Source organism: Typopeltis vanoorti, chromosome 16 (genome assembly GCF_054136105.1).
Source record: "Typopeltis vanoorti isolate ZY-2024b chromosome 16, IOZ_Tvanoo_1.0, whole genome shotgun sequence".
Classification (NCBI taxonomy): domain Eukaryota; kingdom Metazoa; phylum Arthropoda; class Arachnida; order Uropygi; family Thelyphonidae; genus Typopeltis; species Typopeltis vanoorti.
Genome location: NC_143564.1, coordinates 32270108 through 32295389, shown reverse-complemented (window position 1 = coordinate 32295389; position 25282 = coordinate 32270108). Strand labels below are relative to the sequence as shown.

The 25282-nt window shown below is 36.7% G+C and overlaps 1 protein-coding gene across 3 annotated transcripts in view; it reads left to right on the top strand.

Moving 5' to 3' along the window:
- LOC150097934 (teneurin-m-like) overlaps positions 1 to 25282 on the top strand; it is a 670875-nt gene that overhangs the window by 416921 nt on the left and 228672 nt on the right. For all 3 annotated transcript variants that reach the window (XM_090406516.1, XM_090406518.1, XM_090406515.1), the window contains one exon: positions 6806 to 7027. In XM_090406516.1, the coding sequence (XP_090262642.1) occupies positions 6850 to 7027 (178 nt within the window). In that variant the 5' untranslated portion in view covers positions 6806 to 6849. The remainder of the gene's footprint in view (positions 1 to 6805; positions 7028 to 25282) is intronic.

The window sequence follows — 25282 nt, the reverse complement described above, 5'->3', positions numbered from 1 at the left end:
CTCTCGCAAAATAGAAACCTCTACGACAGAATACAAGTGATTACAGACATGATAAACCTGCCTTGTATCCATTTATGCTTTGGCGTGAATAAACATAACTCCCAAGAAAGTTTTAGTTCCAGCAGGTGGGTTGTATTCATTTGTGATTATTGGTGTTTGTTGTTTCCTTTTTTTTATGTTACTTTTGACTTCTGAAGATTCCAACCTTTTGAAATTAAGGTCAGTCTCTATTTGCATATGTTTTACTGTATGTTTCTTTTACTCAACCATAAAATGTGGTAATAAATGGTGGTGCTTTTCTACTAATGATTATTTTATTATATTATAAGATCATTTATCTTGAGTACATGGAAAGGTGAATCTTAAAGTCAAAATTCTCCTTACAAAGCTTCCCAGTAACTGGTTACAATGAAGATTTTATTTTTCATCATTTAGTGCTAGAGGACCACAATAAACTTCACAATGGAGGATGAAAGAGACAACTTCCTTTAGACCGGAAGTTATTCCAGCATCCATCTCAAAAGGCTGGAATAGTAGTAACCGTAAGCAGTTGAACAAAATAACAAATATATACAAATATCGATTGAGAAACGTATGTTGGAAACAAAAAACTCCACCTCCATTACCATACAAAGGAACAACTATTTATGAAGAAAACGAAAAAGATAGCGATAGAGACCTTTGATAGTATCGCAGTATAAATGACGATGATGTGCCATTTTAACTGTTAAATATCTCCGATAGTTTTTCTTATACCAAATGGTAATCATATTCTTCGTTAAGGCTAATTTTATTCAATCTGAAATTAGGCGTTTAGAGCAAAGGAAGAATTGTGATCAACCGACCTTTTACCGTAATCCAACCTAACAACTGATCTTCTCAATTCCATTTCATGGAATTAGCATGATTTGTTTCCACCGTTGAGAATTCGTTTTCGGGAGCGTGTCCAGCATCAAGATTTTTTCAGGATCGTGCACATCTTTAGACACCATCTTTAGAATGAACGTGGATGACAGCATTCTTGACATCGATTCTTCTTTTAAGCCTGTCTTTCTCTGTACTAGTCGCCACACGTCACATAACACCATTTGTGTCAATGACCGATCTCCTGCGCTAGACAGCTGCTAGCTACAAACAAGCACGCTCCAACCATCTGCTACTTTGCCCAAGTCTCTCCATGTGACAGCTGTAGCTACTGCTCTTCAACAATGTTACACTTAAGGACTTTCAATCAAATTTTTGTGACATTTCCTATCTTGTAATGTACCTCTTCCCACATCGTGATCTGCAGTTACAGACCCTTCTTCTTACAGACACGTATAAATTGATCATTCTGCGTGCCTTGATAACGTAGCCAAATGACATCAGAGCTTAACTGATGGAAAAACTACAGCCAGTAAACAGTTACCAGAAACTGTGTTCTTCTGTTAGAGGACCGATAGCGTGAAAGGTAATCATATTGTAAAAGGTTTCGAAAAACACACGCTTGACATCCAATTCTCATCTTCGGTGGCATTTATCCTATTAATTTCGAACAATAACTTCACTTTCCAGGAGTGATGGTCTGCTTCTAGGCGATAATACTACAGTGGTTGTAATATAGTGCTTCACTATCTGAAAGCCAAATGCCAAAAAGATAATCTTGTCAATAAAATACAAAATACTAAAAGCTTTTAAAAAAAGTGTGTACATGTTAACCAGCGTTTTTTAAAGCTTTTAGTATTCAAACCATCAAGTTTGTTTTTCAAATCAGTCCTTAGAATTGCGTTTACTTGTAATTGAATGCTCAGGTACTTGAAGTAAAACAAACAAGCATCCGGTTGATAGCGTGTGTCCTGTTCCACTCCCTAGATTAACTTCCATAGTAGTTAAGTAGCTTTTTATCAGCATCGCCCACGCCTTTAATTGGCATTTCACAGAAGTGCTGGAAATATATTTGGGAAACTTTTTATATATATTTTGTGAACCCAGAAGCAACTTTATCAGAATAGCCTTTTGGCCTATCACGACACGCACGACACAGGGCGATAAGGACATGTCCACGTCTATCTTGTTCTTGTCGGTGCCGCAGAAATTAAAGCACCCAGGAAATTAAATGTCCCTGGAAGTGGGCTGGTGTTCTACCTTTAAAAAAAAAAAGCGGAATCTCCCTCTCAGAGGGTAGTCGGTTAGCTAATGACTACAGGATATTCGGTTTCTATGACAACGGACCAAGCATGGGAGTGTGCTCTTTGGTGATAAACCGACATTGTAAATGGAGATTACACATTAATCGTCCTGAGCTTGTTCATTACTTGACATTATATAAACAAACAAAAAAAAACCTTCGGGTTTGAATTCTAATCCATAAAGGTATTTTCCCGTTTCGAAACACCTAAAAGAAATATTGGGATCCTTCTCGATCTGTAATGAGTATTTCAGTGAGGATGTTGTGCTTCAGTTAAGACGTAAATTGAACTGCAGATGGGGTGATAGTGCCTGCGTGTAGTCTCAACAATGCGAAGATCGCTTTCATAGTGGAGAGTAGAGTTTCCATGAAGGCTGGCTCAACCCGCTATTGATTCGATACGGTTATTGAAAAATCTCCATCTCATATATTTTCATACCGCTTTTCTCTTTTCATATTTTATTCACTCAGTTTTTCTCTCTCTCTAAGCCACAGTTTCATTTCTATATCTTGGTTTTTCGGTTCAATTTCTTTGCCATCTTTTCTTAACGTTAATAGTTAAATGCATAGAAGAATCTTATATTTCTAAGGCGGAAAATGAACTCACTTTACAGCTAAAAACGTATGATTGATAAGACTCATTTCCTTCTCTTTGCAGTGCTAGAATGGCAAGCGTGTGGTTCCTTTCTGAATATCTTTTTATAAATGCTTGAGGGAAGGAAAAATAGTTTTTTAATGTAAACACGTAAATAAGATTTTAAACATTTTTTTTTCCTTGAAGAGTTGAAGGAGGTGCATTATTTATTTTTCATTTAAAGCTGCCATTTTTATAAAAAGATTTGATGTCCAAGTCAAGAAACTAATTAAAACAAACATTTAATTAGGAAATTAAGAGAAATGAATGAGACAATTTAACGATTAAAAGATGGGAAAAAATACCCTGAAAAAATTACAATTATATTTATCGAAGTAATAAAAATTACGGAAAAAACTATTAAAATCAAAGGAAAAAACAGTTCTGAGATAATTACAGAAAAAAAAAGTAAATAAAAATCGTAAATTGAGCTGAAAATTTGCCGGAAATTTAATGAAAGTGCAGCCATGATTATTTGACTTTTCTTAGTAGCAACTGAGGGTGCTTGTATGCCTTCATAACCGTTTGTTTGGCATCGCCATAAGGATCAAGTCAACACAATACTTTGTGTTATGATAAGAATAGTTTACTGAGAGTGTTGTTCCGCACAACTAAACGAACAAGAGTAAGGGATCACCACTTAATAATAGCTTAGTTTGCGATCGCTCCCTCAGTTCCTTTCAACGATGCATCTAATGAACGCTGTTTGTTATCACTGGGAGCAAACATTCCCTCCCCACCTCCTCCCATTGTTGAACTCAGACAATCAAACGGACTTTAAAGATAATAGCCTGCAGCCCATCCCAAGGAGTCAGTTGATTCGCCGTGTTATCCATGTGCACCACTTTTATAGCGAAATACTTCGGTAGCAACTGCATCTAAAGACATGAAAGATTTTTTCGGCAATTTTTGCACAACAAAGCCAACAATCCGGTTTCCTGTTATACCAATTTGCCATATAATAAGCTCTCAAGTCACAATATCCTGTTGAAATGGAAATCAGTTGCTTTGATCGGTTGCCACCGAGGTCACCCAAGAGATTAACAAAGGTGAAAGAGTGGCAGGTGGGAGAGAGCGGTCTTCCGAACCTCATCAAAGACCAACCAGTAAAGACGGATGCACTTCACCAAGCGCATGGGCAGTGCTGCAAAAGTCTTAAGCTGCTTTTATTGTCGCCTTTTTTTTCATTTGATGCACATCGAGTCCCTATGGGATCAAAGGAAAATCTGACAGCATCTTCTTCGCTCTGTCCTGATCCTCCATTCTTTGCCGTTCTTCCCCCGTAGGAAACGCGCGCGCACACACACACACACACACACCCTCGGCTAACGGTTCGGTAGTCAGTCTTGATACGCTCGTCCCGGTAATACTCAAGGTCCCGAAAGTACTGCCGTGGAAGATGAGAAGAAGAAATTCAGAGCCGACGTAGAATTTACATGGCATGGTGCATACCTAAATCGCCTTTACTTTGATTTATAGCTGCTTCTTCCACAGCTTTTCGGTACTTTTTTTTGTTTATCTTTTGTTGGGCAATTAGAGTTCAATGCTTGGTCACCTAAAGAAGGACAGCTTGACGCGGATTGTGAAGGAGCTTGGATGACCACGAAGATTCTGTGATGTATCGCAAAAGTTAGTAAACGTCTTTTCTGGAATTTGTTTCAGAGTTTGTCATGTGACTGCGACACGAGACCGCTCACTTTCATATACGAGTTTTCCACTAGGGAGAAATGGAAGCTTCAGTCAAAGATTTTTTTTTCTTTCTCTTCTATCATGTATACACGGATCATTAGGTTTTGGTGTGTTTCGCTTTTTTTTTTTTTTTTCAATGTTTCGCTCTCCATACAGACATTAAGTCTAGACTATCCACGCGCGCACACATACACAGAGAGACGGGGGGGAGGTACAACTACAGAAAGCCGAGTAGTTAACATTAATCTACACCCCCCCCCTCTCCAACGTGTGGTCTTTAGAGCAGGATTTGCGAATTATATAAGATAAAATAAATAATAAAAATCTCAATTCTTTATACTCACTTACGATACGGGATTAATATACATTTTTTGTATCGCTCATGTATAAATTTCATGGACTATTTGAAGACAAGGACAGTAGAGACTCCAGAAATGTCAATGATACACAAAAGATTTCTGTGGATAGGTCAATTTTACTAAAAATGTATTTATAAATATTTGTTCGAATAACAATATTTACGTATAAATTCTATGGCCAAAATGAAATCACCACTGTATAAATGTTGGATATATTACACAAATTAAGATGTCTGTTTCTTTATTTGAACAATTTTATCCGTTGGTAGCGATAATTGTTTTCTAAATCAGAATCGCAAACATGAAAGGCTACAAGCTTATTAGTACGGTGGGCAGACTAAGGCTTCGATAGCCTTGCTCCCATTCTCTAGAGAACTAAAGTGGAACTTATTTCAGGTCACTTCAGGCTTCTATTACATATATGTACAAGACTAATATTTATCGAGGATGTTCTCTTCGAAAACGATTCCTCAAATTCATGCTGGTGAACGGCATTTTATATATATTTTTTTCAGTACATTTTGACTGTATATTGGAAAGTGATATACCCATTTTAAAACCATAAAAATACTTATATTTACTTTGTAAATAAAATATAATTTATAATCCGCGGATAAATCTAAAATATCCCTTGTTTTTATATGAAGTAAATGTACCCATCCTATGAGTGCATGCATTATCTTGCATAATCGGAAATCACAGATCTATGATTAGCTCTTGAAATAACGAAGAAACAGGAGCATCCCTAACTGAACTACAAAATAAAAGTGGAGATTTATGACTTGTGATCATAACCACCATGATGTTCAGCAGCAACCAATAAAAATTCATCCTCTGCTGCTATTAAATCATTTCCCAGCATGAAGTATGGAAGTTAAATCATGCACGCGGGATATTTAGTGGGCTCTGGTTCTTTCCGAAGTGAACGTTATTTTGGGGTAAGTTACGGGTTCATGCGTTTGCACTGTGATACAAGCCACATAGTTAATCGCGCGCGCTAACTCGTGCTGGTTAATATTCTCAGTGGTACGCCTGTGGAAAATGTAGTCATAAATCTCCTTAGTAACACAGCGGATATTCTCAGTTAAACCGCAATGCATCATGTCGATGACAGGTAAGCTCCTTTATCACGGGAATGACCCAGGTAGGAGGAGGCAAGTAGACCTATCCAACATCGTTTTTGACTTCACGGGAAATAGTTGTAGTGTTCGTTGATTTACGTCTTGAAATGAAGACAGACATAAATCTTACCGTCGCACTACATGGTATTCCTAGGTGATGTGTTAAACCCCAATTGCTTGCTTCGCTCACAATCTGAATACTCGTTCTTGTAAATGTAAGTTTTGTAGAAAAAATCGTAAATAATCTGGAGAACCCCAATGGTTGGAACGGCGTGCAACTTCCCAAAGTTTAAAACTAATGGTTTATCCCTCAAAAATACACTAATAACATATTTCTTATAATTGAAATAAGGTTTCATATATGACATTAGACGCATTTCTCGAAATATATAGCATCTATTAGATTTTTTTGTTTATTATTATATATGAGTACGTATATGAGCTCTATGAAGTTCGTAGACTCATTGCGAGAAGTCCACTTACCTTAATTTGCAAATCATCTGCAATATTTGCTTTGAACTAATTCACTGACAAAGCACTTACAGCTGACTCCGATAAACGGTCACCGCTCTCCAAGTAAAACAATCCCACACGTCCTTGCTAGCTACACTCTTACTTAATTTCCAGAGATGATTCCTGGTTTTTCCCGACAGTGATCATATAACGAAAACTTTCAAAATATTCTAAGTACTAAATTTGAAGTACTAAGTACTAATATTGTTAATGTACAAAAACTATAATAAAATAGAGCCGACATTAGATTATCGTAGAAATCTGTGAACAGTGTGTTAGCAGGTAAAATAATTACAACAGTATCATTTTTACTATTCCACAGAGATTTTCCTACAAGTGCCCCTAAAGGCCCTTTCCTCCGACTCTATGGATCAGTTCCGTCCTCATCTAACGTCCCGTCTTCGAGGTCAACCCTGTGTTCCAGAGGACGACCGCTACCGGAGTAGTTCCTCTGATGAGGAAAGCCAAGGTGACGACCCTACCATTTATGATAACTTCGAGGACAGACGAATGTCTTATGAGGATCCCTATTTAAGATCTAGAGGTAGGTGGTTCGTATTTGTTCTAAGATGGTAATATTTGTAAAATAGACGCACGTAGGGAAATCAGAGTAAGACAAATGGATGACTACCTTGTTCATCTAGTAGCTTGATGCATTCTGGGTTATCCTTACGAAAACAGTTGGACGCTAATGCTCAATTTGACCATCGAAAATCTGGCAGGTATAACTATGGCATTAATAATGACATATTTGATTCTCCGGAAACTGTAGAAGAGAAAGCTTAAATTCGGGGATTTAATGCAGCTAGCCTACAAGAGAAAAGCGATTATGCAATGTCTTGTCCTGGATAATGAGTAAGTTCAAAAATAATCTTCTAGTCTTAAGTAGAAGTTAACCCAAAATAAATATCTTTAAAAGTCAAAAGACGAACAACGCACAATCCCCCAAATGAAATGCCAGATGAAGATTAATTTTCCATTTATTATTTAATCATGCGTTTCCATGGTGATTAATACCACGAGTTCTGCTTGGTTGCATTGTTAAAAGTGGAACTTATGCTAATGCCGCATGCTTTTAATCAGTTATATTACCATTTTGTATTTTAATGTTAATTAATAGCTATCTAATAAGCCGCCATTAACTTTATCGCTTACCAAAAGATACCTGAGGAATAGCCTTCGCGCGCGCGCACACATACACACACGTGTTTCCTGTTTGTGCTTGTATCGATGCTTTAACCAGATGCAACACAAACAGTTTACATCATTTTGGCTGCAGACCAAAGGCAATATATGTCGCTGCATAACTCTCCTTGTGATATACGATAACGTGTTAGTAAGAAACATATTTAGACAGCGTCTGCAGTATATACAAACATAAAAAGGCCCATTTAAGCGAAGTGCATAAAAAGTAAATGAACATCATCAGTGGTATTCTTTATATATATCATTCAGTCGCCTGCGTGCAAAAATATACAGTTTACATTTATAGAAGTATGTAAATAACCTGTCATAAAGGATAACAAAAACATTCTGAATTTAAATAGAAAATGCTTCGAATCTTATTTTTTTTAAAAAAATGGCCATTTGAAGACTTCGGAGTTTATTAACATTGTCTTAAAAAAATAAAACAGAACAACACTGGGGTAGTCGAAGGTTTTTAAAGCTTTGGAAATAAAGAAATGTTCCCTATGTTTGTAAATACGTTGTCAAAGGACTGCACAAAGGTAATTTTTCATTCTAAAAATGTCTTCCGGTCATTTTTGCAAATGAGTCATCTGCCAAGGATAAACAGACTCACCAACTGGCGATAGATGCTCTTTGAATTAATCATTCCTAAGGATTTTTTTTTACTAATAATTTTTCCCGAGAAGAACAACAAATAAATGTCTAGAAATAGCGGACTAAGTCGACTCGTTTTAGTTTATTTTGAAAATTGGAAGAATAGTGATCGCAATATTTATGAGGATAGAAAAAAATCTCGATTTTTATTCATGTGTTGCGTAATAATCACAGCAGCTTTGGTCTAATTTAGGAGATTCAAATCCCGACGTATTTATAAACAGTTCAAGTTTTGCTAGGAGGGATTCGTGTGTATCAGCAACATAACAAAACATCTAAGATTAGGAAAGCATCTAATTAATACCGAAGATGACTTAGAGGGAAAAAAAATAGACCTTTAATTAAATTTAAATTAAATCGTGTAGATTATATCTAATTATACTGCCTAAGAAAAACAAATTTCATTGGCTCTAACTTCTAAGAATTTGGTTCACTGTAAATGAAAAACGTTAGCGGGTCTTTTCGAAGAATTTTACTTCTGGAATGATCGATTTATGATAATCATCTTTTGCCGGAAGCCTTTGCTTGCCTACGTTCTTCACTAATAATTTAGTTATTACCCCGATGTTTAATTAATCACATGAATTACTCATAAAAACCAGGCAATTAATTCCATTTGAACTAAACCGTAAGGAGATGAAGAGTTTGACAGTTATTAGGCTGTTAATATAATCTATTACTGTTTCTCTGTCACTCATTACATTTTCTTTTTGGTTTTTTAAATCGTATACGTTCCCATCTGTCTGCGACCATTGCAATTAAAAGTTGTTTTTTTGACCTTTAACATATGTCGCTTCGGAAGCGATATTGTGAGATATTCGACTCGATGCTGGTCATTTCGCCATGGTTCTACTGCATAAGATAATAGGTAGTAAATATGAGCTAATCTAGTTGCATAGTTAACCTACACTTCGTGTCGAATGTTCTAATTAACGATGTTAGATAATGTAAGTTGAGTACCGTTCTCATGTTTGACAGCAATCTCTGTTTTGCTTGCGATTCTGAACAGGAGGTAACAAACACAAGGCCTTGTTCTTACCCGAAGACGTTGAGAAATCTTTTCTCCTACACGTCCACTTAGCCTGTCTTGGGAGAGAGAACATGTGCAACATACACTTCCAGTTCATTGGCTTTTCTAAGTCTAACTACAGTTAGATGACTTCTCAGACGTTATCATTATCTAAAATTACTACAGTGGCCAGGTCTAGGGTTTTATACGTCGACCATCAATCCAAAACTTTGCTTTATAGGCGTTGCCCCGTAATTGGTCGGTATAAAAAGAACTAATAGCAGCCACTCTAAACAGTGATTGGTTGCTCACAAAGGTGGCACTTCCACTAGGGGAGGGAGGTGTAAAACATAATAACTAAGAATGGCTGATCACCTTTCACGGGACCTTTTTAATTTTTTTTTTATTTCTAGCCAAAGATGTTCTCCATGCTTCATCTTTTGAAACGAAACAACAAGAAAAAGAAGTCATACATTCCTGTATTTAGTCATAGGTTAAATGCTTTCGATCGTCTCAAGCAAGCTTCCTTAAAATTATAAGATTTGCAGCAAGCAAGAAACCCATTTCTTGTTATTGATGACTACACTCACACAATTAATTACATAAGCCTCTAATGAATAAGGTTAATTAGCTTGACGGTAATTTAAAATAATTGGAAATCTGGGAAAGTAACTTTAATAAATTTGGCTAAGATTCCACAAGATGGAAAACGATAATGGTTTCACTTGGATTAAGTCAGAAACTCACTTTGCATCTATAGGGATCGACAACAGTGGTAGATGTATGATTGGGCTGTCCCTATGGACTTGTTTTGTAACGTAACCTTCACCGTCAAATTTTATTTAACCTTGAAAGAAATATACGAAGACTGTGCCAACTCACGTCGAATCTTTCATTGCAACATTTGTAAAGATCTAGGAGACGTTATTGTGATCTTGCTGCATTACGTTCATTCTTCCATCATCTCGAGTTATTCAGGCCATATAATATCCCTCTATAGAAAACATGAAGAAGGAATGTTTCTATCTATTTAAAATTGGTTACAATTGAAGAATGATGTGATGTTCCTAGCAAGCAGTTGCAAATTCTTTGTGATGCAGGCTAAGAAGGTTGCATGAGACCAGCTATTGATGAATGCTATTTTCCTTGAGCACCTTTAACTAGAATGGCTTCGGTTTAAGTATTTTCTGAATAATCACTTGTTGACCACGTTTTAATCAGAGAATAAATTAATGTGAGGCCTCTTCGCCTATTTTAGTTGCATTTTATGACTCATATTTACAGGATGCGTGATTTTTTTTTCTCTTATATTCCACCGTTATCTATTTACCTGATGCAAAGAAAATGAAAATGTAGAGAGTTTTACAACAGCGAACATTCTCTCCTTAATTTTGTTTTATTTTGGTAAAAAAAACCAAACGTTATTTATAATTAACAACCTTTCGTGAACGAAGTTATATACAATGGATTAGGATAGGTATAGACATGATTTTAACGTGATACGCAGGAGCATATGCCGCCTGCTATAATTTAACTTGAAAGGGATAATTTTTACAAGGAAAGGTAATAAGATCCTCCTCTTTCCAACAAGTTTCGTTATTAATAGTGGTGATAATCGATTTGTCTTCTAGAAACTTTTACATTTTGAGTTTTTAAAAGGACGCAAACTCAGATTGATTTTCATAGTTAAGGCCATTTCAGAAAGCCTAAGTGTAACTCAGTATCGATCTACGCGTCGAAAACTTTGTAGCGACACTAAAACTTAATTATAGGTGTCTGCTCACTCTAAGTTACTAGGGATGGTTATCTTTTCATTGGAAACAATTAATTGGGTGAATCAAATGTACCTTGCATGAGAATACATTGATCTTTAAGTCAGCAATCAGTGAATCTGTCGAAACATCTTGCACAGTAAAGAAGATTCGTTTAGAATGTACACCTGTCTTAATAATCTTCGTCACAGGAAGCCAAAACATCTTCTCTCTCTCAGCGAACGAAACAAGGAAGCAAAGAATAGCTACAGCGTGCTCTAGCGAGACCGCTTTGAAGAGATAAAAGCATTAGGGCATTCCATGCCCAATTACCGCGTTGTTGTGTTGCTAGTTACAACAAGCAACCTTATGATTTGATTGTGGCTTACAGATATTCAAGAAATCTGGGTTTCCTGGTCTTTCCGTATGCTAATAGGCTCAAGAAGTCCATAAAAACATGGCGCACTTATTCTTCCGAGAACTTCATAGACAAAAGACGTAAATGACCAACTTTTTTTTTACGTTGAGTTTAACAATCTTTTTCTATCTTGTTAGATGGATACGCGTTCTATAAACTTCCTCCAATGTTTTTTTAGTAACGGCACTTCTAGCTGTAACTGATTTCTAGTTTTGTTGAAAATGGTAAGATGCTTACGATTCTCTATCTTTCTTAAGCGATTCGCCTTGGATGTTTGCACTAAAGACAGAGTAATGATCTTGAGTTCCAAGTGTCTGGTGCATTAGCAGGGCAGTTTTCATCTCTTTCATCTTGTCCCCAGAGTTATCTATCTTTGTTCGAAGTTTCTGTAATCCAATCATGCCTTTTTCCATTCTCTCAAAATCCCAACAGTATCATCTATCATAGTGATGTCTGTACAAACAAAATTCAGACGTGAACATAGAACTATCATCCAGTCGGTGTTTAGTTTTAAGCACAACATTAAATAGATTTCGGTTGTAAAGAGGGGAGAGCAGTTTGTTATTCGTGCAGTGGAATAAAAGTGTCCTGTGGATTGCTGCTTGACTACAAATACAATCAATGGAAATTGTATTTTCTGAGATGTATGTGGCATTCACCAACGTTTCAAAGGTCAACAGCTGCGTAACGAAAAATAACTGGCTGGCAAAGACTTCGTGCGATAATAGAGAAAGCAAACTGATTTCGCATTGTTGGGAAGACAGTCTAGGGAGGAATTAACTGCAATAAATGGCTTTTCTTGGCTCCGAAAACGGTCTGATTAGCATCTTTAAACTATAAACAGAAGTGCATAGCTAGGAAACTACACTTTGCATGTACTCTAAGATTTCAAGTCTCGTAGGTGATATTTTGGCAACTATTTCCGCGTATAAAATACTTCAACAGCGCTAGATACTCGTTCACAGTATTTGATGCACAAAAACCTTTTTTAAAAAACATCTATTGTGGCGCTATTCTCACTAGGCTACAAAGGCAAGTACCTGTTTATGCCACAGTCGACAGAGCAAACGCCACTGGTAATTTATAATTAACCTGTCCTAGGAGAAAATATGATATCTTGTTTGAAAATCTGCCACATGATCTGTGTCGCAGAGACGCAATGCATTATTAACCAACTATTCTGTTGTCATGAATAAGATAAATGACGTGATATCTTATTAGGGTGTAATAATTTCATACTCAACTTGGCCTTTGTGTCTACTCTCTTCCATCGCCACTCCACGCATTGTGTTAATTTCCGAGCTTAATACAATTAATACCCTTTATCTCTGAACCAGAACTTGTTTAATCAAACTAACTATATTTTCTTAATTAATGATAAAATAGAAGGAAACTATGCTCATTATTATAACCTCATATATTGCTCATTTATTTCGAAACATGTTTCATTACAGACATGGGAGATATGTGCTTAATAAATAACTGGCATTTAAATAAAGATTTGGTGTTTTGATTGTCATAGCCGTTTTCCATTAAATACGAAAACTCATTTGTGTCTTAATGTTTCGATAATATTTGCTATTAATAGTACAATTGGTTTTATAATATAATTTAATGTACGACCGTTAGTGAAAGAATTTAAATAACACCGAGAGCTGGAGACCTATTTTTCTATCTAATACCGACTACAAGATATTTTTCGGCATTATCAATAACAGGCTGAAAGCAAGAATGAGATATATAATTAAAAGCTAAAAGTTAAAAAGGAGTTTCTTCAACTATCAAAAACGCATGGAGGATTTGGGCTTCCATTAAAATTCTGCTAATTAAACAACGCAGCTTCAAAAATCCATAAAGTATAGCAGACCAATCACACATGTGCAGACCTTCTCCGGTACTATCTGGGTTTTCATCTTCTCCCTATTTCTAGTAAATGATTATAAAGGTCCAAACGACTGAGATTGTTCCTGAATACTACAACATTCTGCGCTTAACCCTAAGACTGCTAAAACACTCTGGAATTGACATTCATTCCATTAAAAAAAAGTAAAAATTGGTATAAAGAAATCTTTCATTTCTTTCGCAGTTAGGTACCGACAATGAAACTTTGTTTCATAACCTATTGAAGTTAATTCTCCAAGCAAGATTCCTCCTTAACAGGAGGGATCTTTCTTGGAGAATTGCATAGGGTTGCCTTCCAGTTAACACTATCAAATGGAGGTGCTTTAACTTGGAGATCCTTTGTGACATCTGTTACCGATTGGAAACAGTAGAACATGCATTTTATAGCTTCCCTCTTGCCCTGTGTATTTGGAACAGATTATGTAATGTGTTGGGCATTCCATTACTTACAACAGAACAGGTTATTTGTTTACAATACCCACTACCTGTCAGCAATGGGAAAAGAATTTTGATTTTTATAATTAATGAATTAAGATACCGTTTATGAAAGGTTAGAAAGAAACACGAATTTGAAAACCAGCAATAAGACATCCAAATGCTTTATAATATTGTATTGTGGAAGTTTTATTGTTCAGTCAGACGTTTTTCGCTTTAAGAAAGAAGCATTCTAGGTGATATCAAATTTATCACTAGATGGTGTAGACCACCCACATTATGCAATATTCACCAGGACAGATAAAAGAATAGACAGATAAAATTCTGTCTATTCTTGCTATGAGAGGTTTTTTTTAAATGGTTCCATCCTCTTAATTCAGTGTGGTCTTATAGTCAGTTGCAGGGATGCCTGGAGAGCAATCCTAGACAGAGAAGGCCAACTCAAGGCGGTTAACTCAGATAAGGCTAACCACCTAGGTATCAGTCTTCTTGACGCTTTAGTTTCTTTTGGTCGTTTATCTATATGAGTTTGGTGAAAAAGGAACACCGATAGCCTTTGTCTATATGATGCTGATGCCTTTTCTCGCTCTCTCATACTATCTACTGTCTTTTCTTTCTCCTAATACTATCAGGCTCTCTTGCTGCACTCCCTATACTAACTACTCTAGGCCTATGATGAGCATCCCTTTACTTTTTTCACTTCAGCATTAGATAACGAAAAAGTAACAGTGGAAACGCTTATCGTATAGACGATTGTTCATATGGGCTCCTGGCCAGAGTTCCTGTCTTTTAAAATATAAAGTGCAAGCTACGGCAATTCCGATGCCGGACTTATATTCTCAAAAGTCCTCTGGTATGTGTCTAAACGTTTATTCTTTCTGTATTTGGCTCTAAAATGGATGGATCAATAATATTTCTAATTTAATATCAGTACATCTGAATTAGTGTTGGTTATGGATATTATAAGCATAGCCTTTCGTTTCCATCTGTCATTAATGAGATCTGTTCTCTACTCTGTGTAAAAAAATAAAGGAACAGGAAATACGTATAGATTTACGCACCTTTGGGGATTACTGTAATAGATTACGTGTTCGAATTTTTAGGGATTATAGTTACGTCGTCCATAAACATGTCGCATCAATAGAAACAATTTAAATAATCGAAACAGACTACGTGGCACGCTACTGCTTAGCAGCACTTCTTTGCTCTGGAGATAGACTAAAGAAGAAAAGCTGCAACCATGTTAACCTTCGTAAAGTGCACGAGTCTCTCTCGCACTGTACTGCAAACCCCTATGGACTGAAAAGGCGTCTCAGGTGGAATTTCCTCTCACAATGGGCCCTATTAAAAGTGTCGAGAAGCTTAGACTGCAAGCAGAATTGCACGCTCCACAAAGCAGACACTTCAGCTTGAACGAATAAGACTTACCCATCTGTCAGTAACTGTCAGAAAGAAATTAAAGGAAAAATACTTTACAATAAAAATCACGTGAGCTTTAAATGTAGATGGTTGGTATGGTATTGCCTTTCCTTATCAACTGTACATGGAGGTGCTGGCAGCAACAACAGTTACTCCTATGACATTTGCTACGCGCTTTCAACAAATTATAAATAGCATCTCGTGTTGCTTACTGCTGATTGGCTTAACAAAGAGCATTTACGTCATATTTAGAACAAGTTTGTATAATGTAAAAAACGATTTTCTGTTAAGAGAGTTGATTGCGACTTCGTGAAATTATAACAGTAAAAATAACAACTGTGTGTGCATTTGTTTTCATTTATTCTGTCTTTTCATGTAAATGTCACATACTAAGGGTCAACCTGTTGTCACATCGGACTACGAAAGTCATTAACCACGTGAACTAATCTTTGGACAAGTTCATTTAAGTGATGTATTTCATCAAGTCTTAACTATTGCTTATCAAGCAAGTAATCGAGGTGTTATTGCCTCTTCATAAAGATGGAGTGGAATACGTTGCAAATTAGTATTGCAATACTAGAAATATTCACGATTTTCTCTATCAGCATCAACTGAAATAACCCCGAGCAATCACGCTGATACAGCATCAAAGTAGGTCAAGACAATGCACAGCCTCGCTTGATGCTTTAACCTTTGCATCTCAAGGTTACTGTACCCTTGAACTTCTCTAACGTTACTTACCGGCAGACTCCGATTTCGATTTCATTCCCTTTAGTACGTTTTAAATAATCCAAAAAATGGGATGCGAATAAAGTGCATTCACCTCACCAGAGGGCGTTAGCAATCGCTGTTTCGAAAAGTGCTGCCAGGAGCATTAATCGACAAACAGATTAACTATCTTAGCTTTCTTCAAGGAATCAACAGAAAGAAGATTAAAGACAAAGCGCTCCGAAAAGGCAATTAATGAAAGTTTTAGAAAAAGAAAGAAAGAAAGATAAGTGCTCTCAGCAGTGAACCTTGTCGGATACCATTTAGCTGAAGGGGAAAAATCTATTTTTATTGATATGTGGGGCAGCTACTGAGATGTGCGCCAAACCGCTTAACTGCTCGAGACAGTAGTAATTCCCCCCTTCCTATTCTCTTTCTGGTTCACACCAGTGAGTTGTAAGTGCACGCAATCCCGGGTGTTTCTGATATTTAATGGGTTTCGAAAGGGAGAAAATTGTAAGCGACACGCAAGAAGTTACATCTATGATAACCACCTTATTGGGGTTATGGTTCACGGGTGTTCAGTTGCCCGAAATCTTTGGATACACTTGGACCTGTGTTCTTCTAAGTCTGCTTTTATTACCCTCCTAAGTGATTTATTCACAGTGGACTGAAGTTCTGCTATTCATCACGAGTTAAGGTTGCCTCTGTTGGTATTGGATCCTTCTGTCCTCCTATTAATGGGAAAGAAGAGAAAGGTTAAGTGATCCGAGAAGGGTTAGCGTGCCTCGAGCATATACGTTAGTTTACCGAGTTCAAAGGTGGACTATAATTTAACGATATGTAACTTTCCGGAGTCTTGTAAAACAACACGGCAAGAACATAAATATATTTTACTAACACTTCAGTGTTTCGTTGCATGCTATTATCCACAGCGAGCATCTGTTCGTATACAAATTTCTCTTATGGTTGCGTACAGGATTTTTTAAATACAGAAGTGAATAGCGAAGTAATTTATCTGCTTAACAGCGAGATAATTAATTCATTACGCTGATTTCATTTTATTTCTACTTTATTATATTAAACATTCTAAGGAATGACACGCTTGGGTTATTCTGTTAAGCACCATTTCAATGGACAATCTCCGCTAACTTTGAAGGAATGCATTCCCTGATTTCATAATAGAATCTATGAGCATTTCACTTAAAAAAATTAAGTTAATTAAAGCAATTTCTACAAATATTTGTTGGAAAATAAACCAAATAACAAATCGCGTATCATTATTGTTTCATTGAAATTTTGCTAGTCAGACAATAATCTTGTCTTTTATTCCGTATTAAATTCTATTTTTTTTTCTGTTATCATCAATTCATTTATCTAAAGTATGTTTCTGCTGTAACTAGCTAGCATCCTTTTCTTTTTTTTCAAGAGATATCTTCTAGGTATTCTTATAAGGAAACACTTAAAGTAATTAAATCAATATTTATAGAGGCTGGAGCGTGACATGTATTCCCTTAGTGATTCTTACGCTAATGCTGTAGTTTAATGGGCGCTTTCTTTGCTGTTGGATTCTGGCACGTGCTAATAAAAATAATGAGTTATTGAATCAAAGAGAGAAATATCGCCAAGTAGAATTCCTTGCTTGGTATTCACATGAAAGAAAACATAAAAGCAAAGAAGCACCATCAACAGAATGAAAGCACAAATGGATGTGCAACGACGCGTGTAAGTCCCAACCAGAGAAATCTTAGAATAAATACTTCTGGCAATGTCGGATGTACTAAAAGCATAAATGAAATTTTAATATGCATCTTAACAACCCATTGTGCAATTAGTACATCTTAAAATGAGTCGAATACGGAAGCATTACGACCAAGAAATTACAATGTAAGCAAACTTATTTTCCTTAGAGTAATCTTTAACATTGTATGACTTCTAACCATTGGGATACAGAGAGAGAAAGAGAGAGAGAGAGAAAATGATAGGACGACAGTAACAACACCCATCGCTGGGTGTTGCATTACACCTCGTAAAACCTATCTTTAGTGCCATCAGGAGTCTTAAGAAATCTGCTTCAGCTTGTCACTTTGCCCAAGTGACCTTTTCAAACAAACATGTTTCGGTAATTTTTCCGAGAATTTATGGCGCTTTTGATATACGGCTTAATATAAATCAGGAGGCAGCCGACAATCGTGTCAACCCCCTTCATCTCTGCTTACGATGGACAAAGAGATGCTGCTGTTGCTGCCTAGACGCCAGACCGCGTCTTTAAACGCACGGCAAAAGTAATGGTGTTCATATTAGAGGCGACGACAAATCACCCAGACTACGAACAGGGGTCAGAGGTTGCCATGATAATCGTCGGTGGGTAAGCGTTCAGTCTTAACGGTTTCAAAGACGAATGGCTGAGGAACACGCAACGCTTGACGACAGTTTAGGTTCAGCTCGAGGCAATTCTGTCAGGATGGCGGAGCTGGGAAAGAAGGGAGAAAAAAAAAAAAAGTCCAGAATAAGTAGGCGGACGGAGAATAACCTTGAGTGATTCAACAGTCACTGTTGTTTCACAAGTGTGCGCGCGCGTGGGGAACGCCAGTATAAATTATGATCGATGAACGAGTTAAGAAAACCAGCATGGCGTAGAACAGGTATTAGAAGATTGTAGTATCGTAAAATTTGGGTTATTTTGAATTGACCTAATTAACATGGATATTAATGGCGTGTGTTCTCGGCGGTTTGTCTGTTTTGATGAACAACGTTTAGCCGAAAAGCCCATATAAAGCTTCTTCGTACAACACGGGATTCTAATCCAGTTTATTTTTTCAGCCAAAGGCAATCGTCATATTGACCTGAGGAAAAACTTTAGTTCCAAACCCCCTTCCGTATTGCAGGCAATAACATTGACGACCTTTAGTTGGACATAAGGAACTTTCCATTTAAGGCTTGTTAACTGGTCTCTTGAGAAAGTAATGGTTTTTCTGTTGAATCGCGGGGTTTTAATGCAACATACATGGAAATCGGCCATAGAACACACGCACTTTGCAATCATAAATACATCATCATGAATAAAAGCCCATATAGGATTAGAGGAAATTTTTTTTATATTTTCATTTTTATTTAAATATGAATTATTCGGTCTTGTGGTTTGGTGACGGGATTTTCTCCGATAGAAAATTCTGATTTTTTTTCACCAAAACACACAAATGAACAATGAAAAATGAACTATGAACACGCGCATCTAAAAGACATCAAAATATACAAGCCTTAGCTATCTCAATGATGCGGAGAGTAGCCTATTAATAGACAATGAAAGCTGATTTTTTTTTTTTTGTATGAATATGATAATTATGCTGTATGCGACTTTTACCTTTTTCCAAAGTTGAAATTCGCACTGAAGGGCACCCATTTTCAGTCAGTGGATGAAGTAAAGGAAAAGACGGCAGCGCTACTGAAGCAGAGAACACCTGATGACTTGCAGCACTGCTTCCAACAATGGAAAATTCGTATGCAATGGTGTATTGATAGAGGAGGGGAGTATGTCGAAGGGGATAACAATTAACTTGTACAATTGTAATAATAAACCACTTTTTTGCAACCAGTCTCGTTATTTATTAGCCACACCTCGTATACTCATCACAAAGTTAAACCATGCAACAGCATCGGCATTTTCAACATTTATTAGAGAAAAAGGAAGAACTACATGTGAGCACTGAATGTCTGTTTTTATACGAGATGACGCTTTTGTGACTCCTTGTTGCATGAAGTAACATTGCCCTTTGATGTTCCACTTGTTATAGTTACAAATTGCCCACTTCTGGATGGCCTCCATTCCTTGCCAGACACATCGTTTTTTTATATATATATATATTTTATTGGCGGTTCAAATAATCAACTACAGTGACACCCAGCTGCCTTTGCTACTTCTTTAGATATTCTCCACAGTGACGTTTATAGGTCGTACTCTAAGACACTGGACGGCATCAAATGCCGCGAAAGACAATTAGGCGACCAGAAATGTCAGGCGTGTCCTATTTGGACGATTACACTTCTTTCCCAAGTCAGCGTGCCAAGACCCTGGCTAGACAGATACGTTACCAGCTTAGCACTAACACCGCGTGACCAATCACGAAGCTCGAAGCAAAATGAAGACGTCAAACTCAGGACAAGGGGACCTAATAAGTGTCCACATGATAGAGTATCATGACCCAACCCACCTGCTTTCTCTCCCCCCCCCCCGACTTTGCAGTGTTGGTAGCGGTAAAGAGATTCGAGTGGAAAATTAAAAATGCATTCTGTCGATGTTCTACTTACACGAAGGCTGGTACAGGGAAAGAAACTTTGATCCCTTTATGCGCGTGAGTCGTAGACGACGCGACATGCAACTGTCGCACACCCGCAAAAGAATGACAGGTTCGGCCTGATAGAAAGGAGAAGGTAAAAAAAAAAAAGATTTCGTACTTTAGACACGCGACAGTGGTCTGATTACACCGCACTGGTCTGCAGCGACAATGTCGCTGCAGTGTCGTAACCCGAAACGATCAAGAAAACGCAGATAAAAAAAAAATCCATAGTCAGATCATCGGAAATTTTTTTTCCCCTTTAAAATCACCTGAAGCTATGGCTGCTCGGTATAAACCTATTAAAAATGGCACCCCAGGGAACTCGTAAATAAGAAATTCATTTACTACTGGCAGTGTGTTCAAAGATTTTTTTTTTTTATCTTTAGGAAAGTCAGTGAACACAAACATCTCAACTTCATGGTTAGCTGCTTGCAAGTGCTGATTTTTTTTTCTAAAGCTGTCAGTTCGTATTACCGGCAAATGCGAATGCGGTGTTGGAACATTAAAAGTGAATCACCGATAGATGACAAGACTTGAGAGAAATGAATAACTTATATTTAGAACTAATCTTCTAATACTGATTTAAAAAAAAAATCTTTATGAAACTTTCTACTAATTGTACAAAAGAACTACCGAAACTTAACATCACGTATAGAAGGCACTATGTTGCCAAGAAATTATATTCTTGGTTTAATCCTTTATCCAAGTGTAAGCAAACAAAGTTTGCGCGTGAAGTCACTTCACAACGGTGATTGATGTGAAGTCATTAGGCTCTATATACAAGTAGCTTAGTTGTGAAGATGTGTGCAAACTTAGCGAGTATAATTTACTCGGTAACGAAGTAAAAAAAAACTTTGTCAAGTGTCTATAGAGGAGTAGCGAACCGTGTATACGATAGCATCCTCATGAAGAATATCTCATCGAACAAACATCACAATGCTATTCATCTTAGAAATGTTCAAGTACAGAGTGGAACATCAAAAGATGACTTAACTTTTCATAAGTTCAACTGTGGAATGTCGAATTGCACCCTCGGCTAATTTGTTTGTTAGATAGGGAATAATAAATCCGTATTTTTGAGAGGGTAGATCCCAACCATCCTGGTATTGAGACAGACAAACGCCTACAATTGACAAGTTTGAACTGTATTGGTAGTCATGTCTTTCCGATCAAAGGCATTGCCATTCTTCTAACAGCGCTAAGGAAGCACTCATTTAGGTTATGATAAATCCTTAGTCTTGATTCCTCCACAATCTATTGGGAGAAGACCACTAATATTTTCACAATATGAAACAAACAGTACACTTTTATCATGTTTTCCTATCATAGAAGTGCAGTGTTTGTTTCATATTGCTTTTAGATCCGGAGTTTAGTACCAAAATGGCATAATGAAGATCAAATTACAATTATTGGTGGTTTTTTCATCCATTTACACTTCACAAAAATAGAAAAACAGATCATTCCTTAAAGACAGGAATTGTACTTTTTCGTTTTACAGAACACTTTAAATGTTCGCATACAAAATCGACTGTTTCGCTAAACACAACAGGAGTGAGCCCTACAGTTAAAGGGATAATCAGGCATGTTATATGTACCCATACGAACTGTTGAGTTCCGTTTGTTTTGTAGCATCATCTAGTGTCGAAGTTCGTTATTATTATTGCAGAAAAAATTCACTTTACACAGTCTGAAATTGTTCTCGAGTTTCCTCCCTAGAATGGAAGTCCTTAACACTTTTAAATGTCTTAGAAAGATTACATCCATTGTGTTAACAACTACTAAATAGTAACACCATTGCTAGTTGGAGAAATGAGATACGACAACGGGATTGCATGATGATTTTTTCCAGAAAAAAAAAATTTAAATCTGAACCTACTCTAAATGGAAAGAAACGCATTGATAAAGTAAGGTGTTGAAACGTTGGCCCTACCTACTGGCCAGATAACTGAAACATGGTCGGAAATAAAGCTACATCTATGAACCGCCAACTCCATAATGTAACCTTGTCGGATACTTGATAGAACGTTGTAACGAAAAAACCTTCTGACACTTGCACAAAGATCCTGAACAGAAGGAAAAAAAAAAATTCGAGTTTTTCCAACTACAAATCGACCAATCGTAGAGCAAATGTTTCTCGACCATGTTCCATTTATGTCGATCGTAATGGGGGGAAGGGGGGGCAAGAGAGAGAGTGCTTTTCTTTGCCTCTCTTTTCTTTCTTTCTGTGAGACTCCGAAGCAGATTGATTGATTGCGTCCATATCGTTCACTCCAGAAACATTCATACATGCCCCTTACTGAGAACTTGAGCGCCTTCACACAGACACGGAAAAAAAAAAAAAAAAAGGCTGGTTATTAGGGACCGAGATCCCGATGACGTCATCGGTTCCTTTCGACATTGAGATACGAGAAAAAAAAATATTACACTTCAAAGAGAAGAAAATGAAAAAGTGACAGAATGATGTATCTGAATGGAAAATAAGCATATTTCCCCAATGCAAATTTAGTATCGGAGTTTAGAAGTAGATTTTGTGATTGTGCAACAGAGATTCGACCCAAGTCGTAGAATGCCTCTGGTCACTGCTCCTTAGCTCAGCAAATACCGCTCGTTGTTTATTCAGATCTTACTTCTTGAAAGACAGGTCGAATTTCTGTCTCCAGACATGACAAGATGCAATTATATTCTTTAGTTTAAAATATTTCAATACCTTAGATGCTTGTGCGTTCAATCAGAATTTAGGTTTATGAGCTGAAATATATTGATTTATATCAGTTTTTAATTTTTTATTAGAGTTTAAAGAATATCTTTTTCCTTTCAAATTCCATCTACTCTTTGATAGTAGAACAAAATTGCAGAAACACATCACCTACACCATTATCCATCCTAGCAGAGCGACATCACAAAGTTCAGGGTAAATTTATCCTTGTTTATGGATTCCTAGTAGTTAGTTATAGTAAACAAATTCAACTCTGAGATTCTCTGTTAGGTGCACAACAATTAGCATGCACTCAACCTGAACTACAGCTTAGTAAATAATTCTGTGTTTCAAGTATTGGTTTTCAAACCACATTCAGAGCTTCTTATTCAGTTCTGACTGAAACAGTTGTGATTCCTAGTTCTTTTCGACTTATATATATATATATAAAACTATTTAAGTTTGAATTATCCATTAATGAAAAAATATTCTCGGAATTATTACTTGAAGTCCTTTGTCACATAAACAATTTGAAGTGACTGAAAAGACTTTTTTGAGTCGCTGTTTTTTTTATTATTATTCTGAAAGAATGTATAAAGAACGAGTTATTTCTGTTGGATTGCCTGTGTAATCTTGTGATAACGCTTCCACAATGCTAGACTTTCGGAAGAAAGACTTATAAGTTCGATGCTAGTTACCGACCACAGGAATTTTTAAGTCTTTTTCATCATGTTCCCAAGCTAGTTGGGTGCAGGTGACTAGGAGTTCCCCCCTAGACACTGGTAATTGTGATCCCCCCACCCAATTCAGAAAAATTGATCGCGGAGAGGAACACAGGATGGCAGTTGTCTCTTGGAATTTTGCTATCTGTAAGTCTTCAAATCATTGGTAGCCATGAATTCAAAAATCAATGATGACTAATAAAGGAGACTAGCTACCCACCGATTTCCAAAATTTAAGAATAAATGTTTTGTCTATTCTGTTTGGTCAATAAAAGGATTACTAAATTTATTTTTTAATCTCTAGCTCATGTTTAGAGAAAAATAGTAAGGAAAAAAAAACACAAATATTTAAAAGTAAACAATGTATTTCTTGTGTTCCTGAGATAATACATTTACATCACACGGGATGTGTCTCCACTTGTTGATGTAGTCAGCCTATATTTACTATCCTCTCCACTTCAGCCATAATTCTAGTTATTTTCGAATTTTAACGCAAGAAACATAATCTATATTAAGTATGCTGTATGCATTAACAAACGGTATTTCATTTTAATTGGCAGAATGCAGAAGATGAATTACCTTTTACTTCGATGTCGAATTTTGGTGAGCCTGACTAGTCTCTCCACCCAAAAGATAAGAAATGGAATATAAACGAATGGTTTACACCCAAACAGCCATTAGTATTCGGTCTGTCACACCTTATTCGGAAAACACGACTCACCTGTAGGTATATGACCCGATTTCATCAAGCCATGTGCGTGTATTGTTTCACATCAAGCTCAGGGAGGAAATGTGCTGCCGTAAACAGGATACCTAGAAAACCTGGAAGTCGTTCTGATGTGAAAAGAGAAAACCGCTACGAAATCAAAAGCCCTTGTACAGAGGTATCGTGTGCTGACACACACACACACACACACACACACACACACACACACACACACACACACACACACACACACACACACACACACACAGAGCTCGAGCAGGCCATGTAGATAACAGAAAATAGATAGCTTATCGTAAAGCAGGTTCCTGCAGACATACTAATGTTGCCCTGACAGGACACACTTTTGTTAATTTTGGTTACCTTGGAAACCAAACGACGCTAAAACAGATCGAGAACGGCTTTTTGTAATAGGGAAGTTTTTTTTCAATTTTTCTGTCTTCATAAGACACGATTTATAATGATCTAGTTCTGACAAGCATTGACGAAATATTTGGTTAGCCCATAATGGAGAATAAGCAAATATAAATAGACGTTTACTTTACTTGATGGGAGAACGAGTGCCTCTTTTAGAGCAGCGAAATCCTGCCCAAAACTTGTTCAAACAACGGCCTTTATATGGGATAGCTGTAGCTGTTCATTGAAGCTATAAAGGTAGTCATTGCCATCTTCTAATATCTAAAATCGAAACTGGTAACCAGGCTATTCTCAACAATGAATTTTTTCTTGATTTTAATTCTGTTGAAAACATACTAAAATATGCGAATAATCATTTTTGTGTTTTAGTATTTCTCTAAGAATTACGTTTTTTTTTTATTGCTCTTTCTTTAGATTTCA